Here is a 13,451-nt window from a genome sequence, read left to right on the forward strand (position 1 = left end):
TTTTGTGGTAATGAAACCGTTCTATATCTTGATTGTGGTGGTAGTGGTTAAATGACTGTACATATTTGTCAAAAATTATATAACCATATGCTAAAAAGGGTGAATTTAACTCTATGTAAATTATACCTTAACAAAAACATTAGGAAAAAAATCATACAAGTTAGGCAGCAAACTAGACAGCCTGCCCTCAAATTCTTGCCAACCATTTACTTGCTCTTCAAGTGATGTGCCAGAGTAAGATCTATGGCTACAAAGAAGATACATGGTCCCTTCTCTCAGGAGACTGCCTCTAATGAAAGAGATAGGTATGTAAGTAAATAAATGCAATATAATCTGAAAGGATGCAGTGATCAGATTGACTTAGATTGATGAGGGCCTAGAATTCCAAGTTAAGAAATACATATTTTATTTAATATGTAATGAAAAGTGACATAATCATAGCTAGATTTTAGAAAGTATAATCTGGCTGTAATATGAAGGATGATTTGGAATAGGAAGAGACTAAAACCAGTTAGAAGGCTGTTTACAATCATCTAAAAAAATTAATATCTCTGCTCTTCTCCACTAGTAGATAATCAAGATCAGACTGTGCTTTCAATTCAAACTTATATTACTGATCATCTAGATACATGCAAGTAAAAAAAAAAAAAAGGAAGATCCTCAAAACTTTTCTTGATACAGCTTACCCCCAGTAAACTGAGATCTTTAATGAAGCGGCCTTGTCACATTCATCTTTTTGTCTTCCCTGGCAAATTTGTAGGACTTTGTAGACAACAGAAGCTCTAAAAATGTCTATTCTAATTAATAGAGTGGATGAGCCAGGCATAGTGACTTACGCCTCTAATCACAGCACTTTGGGAGGCCAAAGCGGGTGGATCATGAGGTCAGATCGAGATCATCCTGGCCTACATGGTGAAACCTCGTCTCTAATAAAAGACTAAAATTAAAAAAAAAAAAAAACTAGCCAGAGGTGGTGGTGCATGCCTGTAGTCCCAGCTACTCAGGAGGCTGAGGCAGGGGAATTGCTTGAACCTGGGAGGCGAAGCTTGCAGTGAGCTGAGATCACGCCACTGCACTCCAGCCTGGCGACAAAGCGAGGCTTCATCTCAAAAAATAAAAAAATATATAGACAGAAGAATTTTCTTTTAAATCACTGAAATTCCAAAATAGAAAATTATAATTCCTGCATGCCCAATGATAATTACTGCTTACAATTGTATGTTACAATTCCTAGAGGGTAAGGTTGATAAAAATGTTTCTTCCTTAATTTGTATACTTAATGTAGAGATTAAGCGGGATTCAACTAGCACATTTTCCCCTAGCAATACTGTTTTATTGACAGGCTTCTATTCTTTGCTTATTCACTGCTACCTGTTACAACTTGCAATAAGTGATAAGCGCAAGCTTCTGTTGCAAACTGGACAATAGCAGGCAGTATAAATCTACTCTTTAGTAGAGTGCTCTTAAGCAATTCATTTTGGTCTCTGTCTTAGAACTTGGAAACCTCTGCCTAAAATGCCATACATGGGGCACACTGAAAGCAGTGACATGTGTTAGCCTCTTTACTGGAATGTGTGTACTCAAGAGTTTTTATTCTGTTTTAAATCTAACCAATAGAAGGCCCTAAAACCAGGAGGGAGCTGTGCCCTAAACACCATTTAGAGCCTAATTATGACTGGCAAGACCTTTCATCAGGTCTGTAAGTACCTCCATCATCACCTAAGAAAACTGAGACATTGCCAGCCTGAGCAACACAGGGAAACCACTTCTTTACTAAAAATACAAAATGTAGCAGGGCATGGTGGCGAGTGCCTGTGATCCCAGCGACTTGGAAGGCTTAGGCAGGAGAATTGCTTGAACCCGGGAGGTAGAGATTGTAGTAAGCAGAGATCTTGCCACTGCACTCCAGCCTGGGCAACAGAGTGAGACCTTGTCTCAAAAAAAAAAAAAAAAAGAAAGAAAACTAAGACATTTAATGAACTAATGGGTCATTGAAGATAAACTTAATAAGCCTCTTTTTCAAACAAACAAGAATTTCAGAGTTTCAATTTCTGCCCTCGTTTTCCACCTCCGAAAAACAAACATTGCTGAGCCACTTCATTGCATCTGATAAAAGACTTTCTGTGGCTCTGGAGTTGACAACATCCAGAATATTCAGCAGTCATAGATGTCTGTGTCTGAACTAGTGTACTATGAAGATAAAACATTTTGATGTCATCTACACAGAAAGTTACACAAAGATGGTTTAGAAAAACTGTACCTCCCCCTCCCCTCAGCTATTTGGAAGATTGCTGGCTAAGGGACACATGATTTTATAGATGCCAGGGTGTGCTCTGATTCAATGCATCTGGGCATTTTTTTTCCTTTTGATGTTCCCGTTAGTATTTTTCCCCATTAAAGTTCTTGTACTTTGATTTGTGGTGAAGTCAAAACTGAAGTCATTTTTGTAGCCACAAAATACCTTGTTGTGAAGGCCTGCTTGTTCTTTGCCTGTTTGCTGCTACCAACATAACCATAACACTAGTCTAATGCTGGTGTGACACAACTTAATTACTGTGTGAATTATGACTGGCAAGGCAGCCAATTTCAGTTGTCTCGACTATGTGCTAGCACCTGGGCACTTATTGCTGGACACTTGTTTACACCAAGTTATTGATCAAGTTTGAGTCCTGGGCAGCTGCCACTAATCCTAATGCATATAGTTGACAGCTGTGAATTTGTGACTTTACCCCTTGGAATACAAAGGTGGCCTTTCCCCACACTCATGAAGACTTCAACTTCCAAATGGTAAGTCTTAACTTAATAGCTGATTGTGATTACATAATACAATACAAGGACATTTATTCATAAATTGTTTTTTCAGGAGCCCCAGCCTTACTAGAAATTAGCAAATTAGGTTTCTATCAGAAAGGAATTCCATTTCCTGTAGATTAAAAAAAAATACTGCCATGGACATTTTTTTTGAAACAGAGTCTCGCTCTGTTGCCCCAGTTGGAGTGCAGTTGTGTGATCTCAGCTCATTGCAACCTCCACCTTCTGGATTCAAGTAATTCTCCTGCCTCAGTCTCTCACGTACCTGAGATTACAGGTATGCTCCACCATAGCCGGCTATTTTTTTTTTTTTTTAAGTAGAAACGTGGTTTTCCCATGTTGGCCAGGCTGGTCTCGAACTCCTGATCTCAGGTGATCCAGCCCCTTCGGCCTCCCAAAGGGCTGAGATTACAGGAGTGAGCCACTGTGCCTGTCCATGGGCATTTTTAAGAACTTAATTTCTCCCTAACATTCATTGGCTATTTATTCTGATGCTCTCCCTTCCCCCGCCCCTCCAGCGGGCCCTGGTGTGTGTTGTTCCCCTCCTTGTGTCCCTGTGTTCTCATTGTTCAGCCAACACTTACAAGTAGGAGCATGTGGTGTTTGGTTTTCTGTTTCTGTGTTAGTTTGCTGAGGATGGTGGCTTCCAGCTCCATCCCTGTCCCTGCAAAGGACATGATCTCATCCTTTTTTATGGCTGTTCTGTTTTTAAAAAAAAAAAATTGTTAAGACTTGTTTTGTGACATACCATATGGTTTATCCTAAAGAATGTTCTATGTGCTTTTGAGAAATACATGTACTCTGCAGCTGTCGGACAGAATGTTTCGTAAATGTCTGCAGTTGGGTCCACTTGGTCAACAGCACAATTTAACTCTGATTTTTGTTGTTATTCTTGTTGATTTTCTGTCTGGACAATCTGTCCATTGCGGAAGTGGGATGTCAAATTCCCCTACTATTACTGTATTGCAGTCAATCTCTCCTTTTAGGTTTATTAATATTTGTTTTATATATTTGTGTGCTCAGTGTTGGATGCATATGTATTTGGGATTGTTATATACTCTTGCTGTGCTGACCCCTTCATTACTATGTAGTGGTCTTCTTTGTCTTTTTTAGCATTCTTGATTAAAAGCCTTTTTTATCTGATGTAAGTGTAGCTCCTGCTGCTCTTTTTTGGTTTCCATTTGCATTAAATATCTTTTCCCAATCTTTTTTTTAAAAAAATAACAATTTCTCCCTAATTTATTAAACTGATTTTTATCCATACCTGCCTGCCAGGTCCACTACAGGCATGGATAAAAAGGTTCTTCTCTCATTTGTCCTAGGCAATGGCAAGATCATAGATATTTATTTTAGATATACTATCTGATTTGTTAGGCTTTCATATAATGGAATATTAAGTGGTTCAAAACATATCAGTTCAATTTTTTTATTAGTGGTATTGCTATTTTACTTGAGAAAGAAGAAACAGACTTCCTCAATGTCACATAACCAGTCAACAGCAGAGTTAAAAATAAGAACAGAGACAATAATGGGGGAATTCTGTGGATCTTTTCTACTGAGTGTCATAATGGATCTGATGAATGGATTGGAAATGAACCTCAAATACGTCGTCATATTTGTAGGGCACCATTTATGAAAACATTTTCCTCTCCCACTTTCCCCAAGTAATTGTTTTTCTTTCTTTAATAAGATATACAGAAATTCTCTTGTGGTCACACGTGTTATTTTTTCAGAATCTGCACCTTATTGGAAACCTGAAAAAGAAAGATAGGAGACTGCATGAGGCTGGATGAGTTTCCCAAGTAGGTTTGCCCAATATCACAGTGGAGAGTAAAGACCACTCATCCCCATAGTTCCTTTCAGCACCTCCCAGCTCAATTTGCCCCCGTGCCTTGGTCCCTTCCCCACTCTTTATTCGTTCTCAACAATCTGTGATTCTCAGTCCCTTCCCTAAACTCAAGATACCTAGTTTGATATCCCAATAGCAATCAAGTGCATACAATTTAGCTCAAGTTTTCTGCAATGTCCTCCACCAACACAATTGCTTTCTCATTTAGACGTATATATTTTTTATTTTTTGTAGAGACAGGGTCTCGCTATGTTGCTCAGACTTGTCTCAAACTCCTGGGCTCAAGCAACTCTCCTGCCTCAGCTTCTCAAAGTGCTGGGATTACAGGCATAAGCCACCACACACAGCCTCAGAATCTCTGTTATCTAAGATTTCTGGGGCTGCTTAGCAGGATTCCAGTGAAGGGGGTTCTTGGTATGCTAAAATATGTGGCTGACGAACGTCCATTTTTCCCACCTTGTAATAATGTCCTCCCTATGTATGTGTAGAGGTAGTACGGCAGAATGAAACAACATGGAATTTGGAGTCATACATACCCCTGGGTGAATTCCAACTCCACGACTTACCAACCATGTGACATTCATTAAGATTCTTCATTTTTCTGAGTCTCATTTTCCTCATCTGAAAAAAATGTGAATTATAATAGGATATTATTATCTGTTGTGAAAATCAAATGATATCATTAATATATGGAAGTTCCTGGCCCATAGAAGGCTCTCAGTGGTAGTTTAATTAAAGTTATGGATATGAAAAGATTGTTCTTAATGTTAGATATAGCATAATACCTACTGTTTGTAAAGCCTCCTCTCTGTAATTCTGTCCTTTCTTTGGGTGCATGAAAGCTTTGCTTAAAAAAACAAAAAAATCCCTCGGATGAATCCTACTTGATCATGATGAATAAGTTTTTTGATTTACTGTTGCAATCGGCTTGCCAATATTTTATTGAAGATTTTTGCATCTATGTTCATCATGGATATTGGCCTGAAGTTTTCTTTTCTCGTTGGGTCTCTGCTGGGTTTTGGTATCAGGATGATGTTGGTCTCATAAAATGATTTGGGAAGGATTCCCTCTTTTTGGATTGTTTGAAATAGTTTTAGAAGGAATGGTACCAGCTCCTCCTTGTGTGTCTGGTAGAATTTGGCTGTGAACCCGTCTGGACCTGGGCTTTTTTTGTGTGGTAGGCTCTTAATTGCTGCCTCAACTTCAGACCTTGTTATTGGTCTATTCATAGTTTCAGCTTCCTCCTGGTTTAGGCTTGGGAGGACACAGGAGTCCAGGAATTTATCCATTTCTTCCAGGTTTACTAGTTTATGCGCATAGAGTTGTTTGTAATATTCTCTGATGATGGTTTGAATTTCTGTGGAATCTGTGGTGATTTCCCCTTTATCATTTTTTATTGCATCGATTTGGTTGTTCTCTCTTTTCTTTTTAATCAATCTGGCTAGTGGTCTGTCTATTATTTCAACTGATGCAGAGAAGGCATTTGACAAAATTCAACAGCCCTTTATGCTAAAAACCCTCAATAAACTCGGTATCGATGGAACGTATCTCAAAGTAATAAAAGCTATTTATGACAAACCAACAGCCAATATCATACTGAATGGGCAAAAACTGGAAGCATTTCCTTTAAAATCTGGCACTAGACAAGGATGCCCTCTCTCACCACTCCTATTCAATATAGTACTGGAAGTTCTAGCCAGAGCAATCAGGCAAGAAAAAGAAATAAAGGGTATTCAAATAGGAAAGGTGGAAGCCAAATTGTCTCTATTTGCAGACGACAAGATAGTATACCTAGAAGACCCCATCGCCTCAGCCCAAAAACTCCTGAAACTGATAAGCAACTTCAGCAAAGTCTCAGGATATAAAATCAATGTGCAAAAATCACAAGCATTCCTCTACACCAATAACAGACTTAAAGCCAAATCAAGAGCGAACTGCCATTCGCAATTGCTACAAAAAGAATAAAATACCTTGGAATACAACTCACTGGCCCTCCCCTTTTCCCCCCAATAGACCCCACTGTTTAGTACTCCCCTTTCTGTGTCCATGTGTTCTCATTTTTCATCACCCACCTATGAGTGAGAATATGCGGTGTTTCATTTTCTGTTCTTGTGTCAGTTTGCTGAGGATGATGTTCTCCAGATTCATCCATGTCCCTACAAACGACACGAACTCATCATTTCTGATTGCTGCATAATATTCCATGGTGTATATGTGCCACATTTTTCCAATCCAGTCTATTATCAATGGGCATTTGGGTTGATTCCAGGTCTTTGCTATTGTAAACAGTGCTGCAATGAACATTCGTGTACATGTGTCCTTATAGTAGAACGATTTATAGTCTTTTGGATATATACCCAGTAATGGGATTGCTGGGTCAAATGGAACTGGTCATCAGAGAGATGCAAATAATCCCGTTTTCTAATGGCTGCATACTGACTTGAGCTGACTGAGGTTTAACCTGCATTTGCAAGCGAAGTTCTGTAATTTGGAAGTATGCTGTTGGCATCACGCTTTGGTTTTTCATTTTGTTTTGTTGGCTGCTTCTTCTCTCCACACACACACCATTTTCTTCTTGCTAGCCATAGAGCAGCTGCCTGGAGTGGAAATTTATCAGCATCCCTTGTCTACACATTCTCTATACCAATGTTATTGAGCTGTGTATCCACCATCACCTAGATGCCAGGATTTTTTTTCTCCCAAGTTGTGCTTTGCCATTTATTTCATGGTAAGAAGCCAGATGTGAGGTCCCATTTCTTGCAAACATATTAAAGGCGGAACACTACCGTCCATCTCTATACCTCTGTAGAGACTATGTGATGGGAAACTAAATCTGCCACCATGGTTCCCTACTGTTGCTCCTGCAGGGTGCTGCTCTGCTTATCAGTTCATCATTATATAGTGAGCTGCTCAGGTCAGCTTTCAGTTTGGTATTGCTGATACAAATATTTGGCAGGGTAGGCCTTTGTGGTAGGATTTAAAGAATTCAAAAAGGCTCCTGGCCCAAATATATCTCCCTCAATGGTCACAGTGCCTGAAATGCATACATGAGATACTTCACTTGAACTTTCTCTTTTTGGTGTAATGCAACATTCAAATGTGAATGGCACTCTCCAGAGGGAAAATAGTTAAGTTATTATCGGCTATTAATACTTAGAGGCAGAACTGCATTGGAATCCTTCTGTTCCTAGCTATATGCATTTTGGCAGCTTGCTGTAATTCTCTCTGGGCCAGTTTTCTCTTCTGTAAAAATGGGGTTAGTAACAGATACTTGTGGGATCAAATGAAATAATGCATGTAAAACATACAGTAAATGCTCAATGAACAGTAGGTGTTATTAGTCTTACAGAGAGTAGGACTACGAGGGAATATATTTGGGACTAGTAAATTTGGTTTGTCACGTATAAGGTGAAGTCTGGTACAGGGGTTTGCTTGGAGCAAAGGCCCTGGTGGAATAGTGATATAGCCAGAGAGTAGTGTGGTGATTCTGGGGGCCTGGGTTTGGAAGAGGAGGGTGGAAGGAAGAAGAAGGACTGAAGCAGGGTCACACTATACTTATGTTAACTTTCCAACAAGAAAAGTGTAGTCTCACTCAGGCTAGGATGTTTTGTGAAGTAGTGAGCTCTGACAATGGAAGTGTTCAAGCAGACGCTGGATGCTAGCTACCTGTCAGGAATACACTAGTCTACCCTAGGGCTCCTCAAATATATGTAAATGCAGATTCCCCTGGGGATCACGTTAAAAGGCAGGTTCCGAGTCAGTTGGTCTGGTTGGAACCTGTGATTCTGCATTTCTAACCAGCTTGCTGATGATGCTGATGCTCCTGATCAACGGACCTCAGTATTGGTAGCAAGGCTCTGTTGTAATTAGAAAATAACTCATAGTGAGATAGAGGAATATGGTTGGGGAAAGCCAGTGGGTTACCCAGGCAAGTCTCCATGGAGTGGAAGGACTTCGTTGCAGTCACGATCTACAATCTGGTTCTTAGCTTTGTAAACCTTGAAATTTGATTGGTAGTATAACCAGAGACTGGGCTCCTGGGGACTGACTCACACTTAACCAAATTCACAAGAGACCAATATATAAACCAGAATGCCAGTTGATTAATTTATAATGAGAAGTATAACTTCCAAGTGGACCAGATACTAGTGTTTGCTAATCAGCGCATTATCTCCCTGTAGACATATTTACATGACGAGCTAACTGATAATAAATAGGGTTGCTTGGTGAGGATGAACTCAGAGCAAGGGGAGTTCATAGGATGATTTTAATGACTACATTATCAAGCTATGACAGTCTGATGCCTCCATTCCACAATGGAGGTATCAGACTAGTTCTGCAGGTATTGGCCTCCTCACTAGTCTCTGTTTCACCAGTTTTGTCCTCATACAATCCAGATGTTCTCTTCAAGTTCAAATCTGATCATATCATTCATTTGCTCCATTCACTTCAATATAAAGTCACAAGTTTAAACTCATTATTACAAAATGTTTAAAATACTGTATACAGAAAAGTTGAAAAAAAAAGTACAATGAGCACCCATATGCCCACTATCTAGATTTTTCACTTGTTATCATTTTGTCATATTTGCTTCATGCATGTGTATATACATGTGCATGCATATGGAGTCCATACTCTTTAATAACATTTTCTAAACTCTTCGTGTTCTGGCACAACTTATTGACTACCTTCACTTCCCTTGTCTCCTCCTTTGCAACCTTGCATCCCAAGCATACCGAACTACTGAATGGTAGTTCCCTGAATGTTCTTTGGAGTTCTCATATAATATACTCTTGCTTATGCCTGAAAATCCTTACTCTTTTTGCTTGGATCACTCCATTTGTTCTTTAAGACTCAGCCACACCCATGTTGCTCTAGCGCCTTATACTTTTCTTAGTCGTAACATGTATTACACTGTACTGTTATTGATAGTTTATCTCTCTGACTGTCTCACTAGACCATGAGCTCATTGAGGGCAGGGACTATTTCTTTTGTTTCTTTACACCCCTCCCCGGCTTTGCACTTAATAGATGTTCGGTAATCAGAAACTCAACTGCCTAGCATAGCGTTCTACCTGGTTACATCACAGGCACCTCAAAATCAACATATCTAAAGTGAACTCATCTCTTCCGTCTACCCATTCTATACATTTAAAACCCTCCTCCTGTATTCCCTGATTGAATGCCATCTAGTCTTCCAAGACAAAAACCTCAGAGCAATTTCTACCTCCTCTTTTTCTTTCACCCCCAAACCAAGTTGATTGGGGATGAATCCTGTTGATTCTACCTTCAAAGAACATTCCCATTCTGCTCACTTTTCTGCATGTCCACTACCTGTGTATCCAAGCCACCTTCATCTCTGACCTATAGCACTGACAACCATCTTTTATATGGGCTCCCTGCTGCTATTCTTAGAACCTCCAATCTATTTTTCACAGAGAAGGCATAATGATCTCTAAACTTCAGATCTGATTCTATTACTCTCTGCTTAAATCCTGATTATATTACTCCTTGTTTTGGGATAAAGTCTTAACTCCCTAGCTTTACCCAAAGGACTCTCAAGAACTGACCCTGACGTGCCTCTCCAACCTGATTTGTTACTACCCTCCCTCTGTTACTTTAGTTTCCAACCATTTTGCATTTACTGGGCCTGTAGTAATTGTAGCTTCCTAACATTTTCTGTTTCATATTTCAATGCCTTTACTTGTGTTGTTTTCTGCCTAGAAAAGTTAACCCCCTCAAACTCAGCCCAGGTGTAACCTCCTCTGGGAAGCTTTTCCTTACTTCCCAGTCTTGGTTGGGTATTTCTCTGTTATCCACTACTGCCCTTTCACATCTCTATCATAGTGCTTACACTGTATATATATATATCACTCTCTACTGCACTTATCATTTTACTTGTCCTTCTCATCAAAGCTAATTTATGAGCTTCTTGTTAGGAAACTTGATGTACAATGTTAAGTCCATGGCTTATGGCAGATGTACAACAAATATTCAAGAAAATAATGAATGGATAAACATTAACAAATGTCTCTCTGAACTTCATTTTTGTAGATGTAAAATACCCCCTTTCTTTTGAACACATTATTTCTTCAAAGTACAATATAGTTGGCTGTCATTCAAGTAATATTGATTGAATTCTCAATGTTCTTTACCAGCAAAATCAGACAGTTTCCGGATTTGTACCATTTCTTAGAGGTGGTTGGTCCTAGCCATTTTTTCACCTAGGTAACTTTTATCTCAGAGATTATCATCTGTATTTGGGGGTACCGTGCTATTGGTCCCATATACCCACCTTGACCTCTAAAGTCACTTTTAATACCTAGAGTATATGTTTCACAAAATTGTCCATTTATTTATGTTCTAGGTGCTGTTTGGTATATGACGCTAATTTTCCTCTAGGTTTCTCTCAAGCTATAAGAGCATCAAGTACAGAATTGTTCCATGCTTAGTCTTAGGAGATAATGTTGATTAAGTAAATGCTGAGCTAGGGATTGAGGGGCATAACTGATCAGAAATTTAACAAATGTTGAGCTGCATAAAGTAGATTATATTTCTTTGAACTGAAAAAGTGGCTAAGACTGAACATCTTGAACATCATTTTCTCTGATATTACCTCTAATTAACAACTTTAAGATTATTTTAGAATTGTATCCGTGAGCCCGTTTAATAATCTTATTTCACATGTAATTTTTATATATTGCTAAGCATTGTTCTAAGTGCTTTACAGGTATTAACTCATTTAATCATCTGAACACTCCATAAGGTAGGTGCTATTATTATCCCCCTTTTACAGATGATGAGGAAACTGAGCCACAGAGAAGTTCCCCAAGGTCAAAAGTTATTCGTAACTATCAGACACCAGGTGTATGAATTCAGCTTAATTCAAGACTCATTTGTTAACCATCTAATAAATGTAATAGTTGACAGGGTAGACAAAAATTGTATACTTAAGCAAGGATAAATCATAATGTAATAGTGCCATGAGTGAATCATCTAGGCGAGTCAGGCTCCTTTCAGTTAGTGGTAAATGGAGAAAGATAATGTAGTTAAGGTCATGAACAGCACAGGAATATTTGCTTGGGTAAGTCAGGTTTGTGGAAAATACAGAAAAAAAGGCTTGGTTCTGAGGTGTGTGAAAACAGTTATTCTTTTGTGAGGACTAAGATTACTTTTAGAAGGGGCATCTGATGCAGTACATTAAACCTGGGGGAATGGTAAGGAATATACATGTATGAGGCTTCTTAGGATCAGGGAAAGAGAAAGGTGCCATATGAAGTCAGAAGGAACCGGTAGCAATGCGCTTTTCCTGCCTTTCTCTCCACCCTTCCCCCCTCCCTCCAGAGAATCTGTAAATAGCATGATTCTACCCAAATTCCTTCCCTACCCAAATTCCCTTGAGTACAACTCAGACCCTTTGGATCTGCGCTTTTTAGAAGTACTGTACTTTCACATTCTGGCACTGTAAGCCCGAAACGTCCTTTAGGCAAATGTTAGGAGTGTAAAATGTATTCTTACAATTCAAAACCGACTCGAATCCTACCAGAAAGCATTATATTTGCGGACTTTATCGTACCTCGCCTGTCCGTTTTTTATAAAACTCCGCGACACACCTGCCTACACAGCCTCAGATCCTATTCTAACATCGGTCCATCCTGTTACCCTTTTAAGAGGCGGATCCCGCAGTGTCCTTTCCTCCCTCCCAGCCACCTCTACCCCCCAGTCAGCTGGGCGGAGCTTCATGCTAAAGCCCCAGAGCCCGACGCGGCCGCAGCGGTAGCGGAGACAGCTGAAGCTCAGAGGAGCTGCGTCTGCGGCAACCTGTCTGCTGACGCTACGTGCCTCCTGGCTCCGACCTAGCTCGCAGCTCACAGTCTCACTCCGTTCCTTCCCTACCTGGCTCGTACCTGCTCAAGGCCAGGGTCCTGCCAAGCGCTAGGAGGGCGAGTGCCAGGGGCACTAGGGAGCTGCGGAGCGCACGCGCGCCATGGGGCCACCGCCTGGGGCCGGGGTCTCCTGCCGCGTTGGCTGTGGCTCTTCCCGATTGCTGGCGTGGTGCTTCCTGCTGGCCCTAAGTCCGCAGGCCCCCGGCTCCCGGGGGGCCGAAGCAGTGTGGACCGCCTACCTCAACGTGTCCTGGCGGGTTCCGCACACCGGAGTGAACCGTACGGTGTGGGAGCTGAGTGAGGAGGGCGTGTACGGCCAGGACTCGCCGCTGGAGCCTGTGGCTGGGGTCCTGGTACCGCCCGACGGACCCGGGGCGCTCAACGCCTGTAACCCGCACACGAATTTCACGGTGCCCACGGTTTGGGGAAGCACCGTGCAAGTCTCTTGGTTGGCCCTCATCCAACGCGGCGGGGGCTGCACCTTCGCAGACAAGATTCATCTGGCTTATGAGAGAGGGGCGTCTGGAGCCGTCATCTTTAACTTCCCGGGGACCCGCAATGAGGTCATCCCCATGTCTCACCCCGGTGAGTGCAGCTACTAGATTGCACCCTTCCAGACCTCTGCCGTGGCCAGTTTTTCTTATTTTCCTCATTGCCCTCCTCGACCTATCCCCTTGCTCCCAAGGAAAGTGGGTGATCTTTCTGTCCCCACAGAGTGGGGCAGGGTCCTCCCCAAGATTCACCAGGCGTGGGGGTTGGGCGGGAAAATATCCCTCATTTGCCTCTCTGGTGGAAAAGGGTAAGACAAACCGGGTGCAGAGGCTGGCAAATCAAGGACTGTTTGGGCTCTTTGCGTTCCTTTTTCCTGGTGTTTCACAAGGGTGTCTAGCCTTGGATTAAGTGGTG

At 41.1% G+C, this 13,451-nt stretch overlaps 1 protein-coding gene across 2 annotated transcripts in view; it reads left to right on the plus strand.

Annotated features, from left to right (window-relative positions):
• The window catches only part of RNF128 (ring finger protein 128), a 91,213-nt gene that overhangs the window by 22,340 nt on the left and 55,422 nt on the right, over positions 1-13,451 (plus strand). The window contains exon 1 of one of the 2 annotated variants that reach the window (XM_002763145.6): positions 12,435-13,130. The exons of the other annotated variant lie outside the window; for it this stretch is intronic. Coding sequence (XP_002763191.1) covers positions 12,647-13,130 — 484 coding nt within the window. The 5' untranslated portion in view covers positions 12,435-12,646. Of the gene's footprint in view, positions 1-12,434; positions 13,131-13,451 lie in introns of those variants that run through there. 2 annotated transcript variants of the gene reach the window in all.

Source organism: Callithrix jacchus, chromosome X, assembly GCF_049354715.1.
Source record: "Callithrix jacchus isolate 240 chromosome X, calJac240_pri, whole genome shotgun sequence".
NCBI classification, from domain to species: Eukaryota; Metazoa; Chordata; class Mammalia; order Primates; family Cebidae; genus Callithrix; species Callithrix jacchus.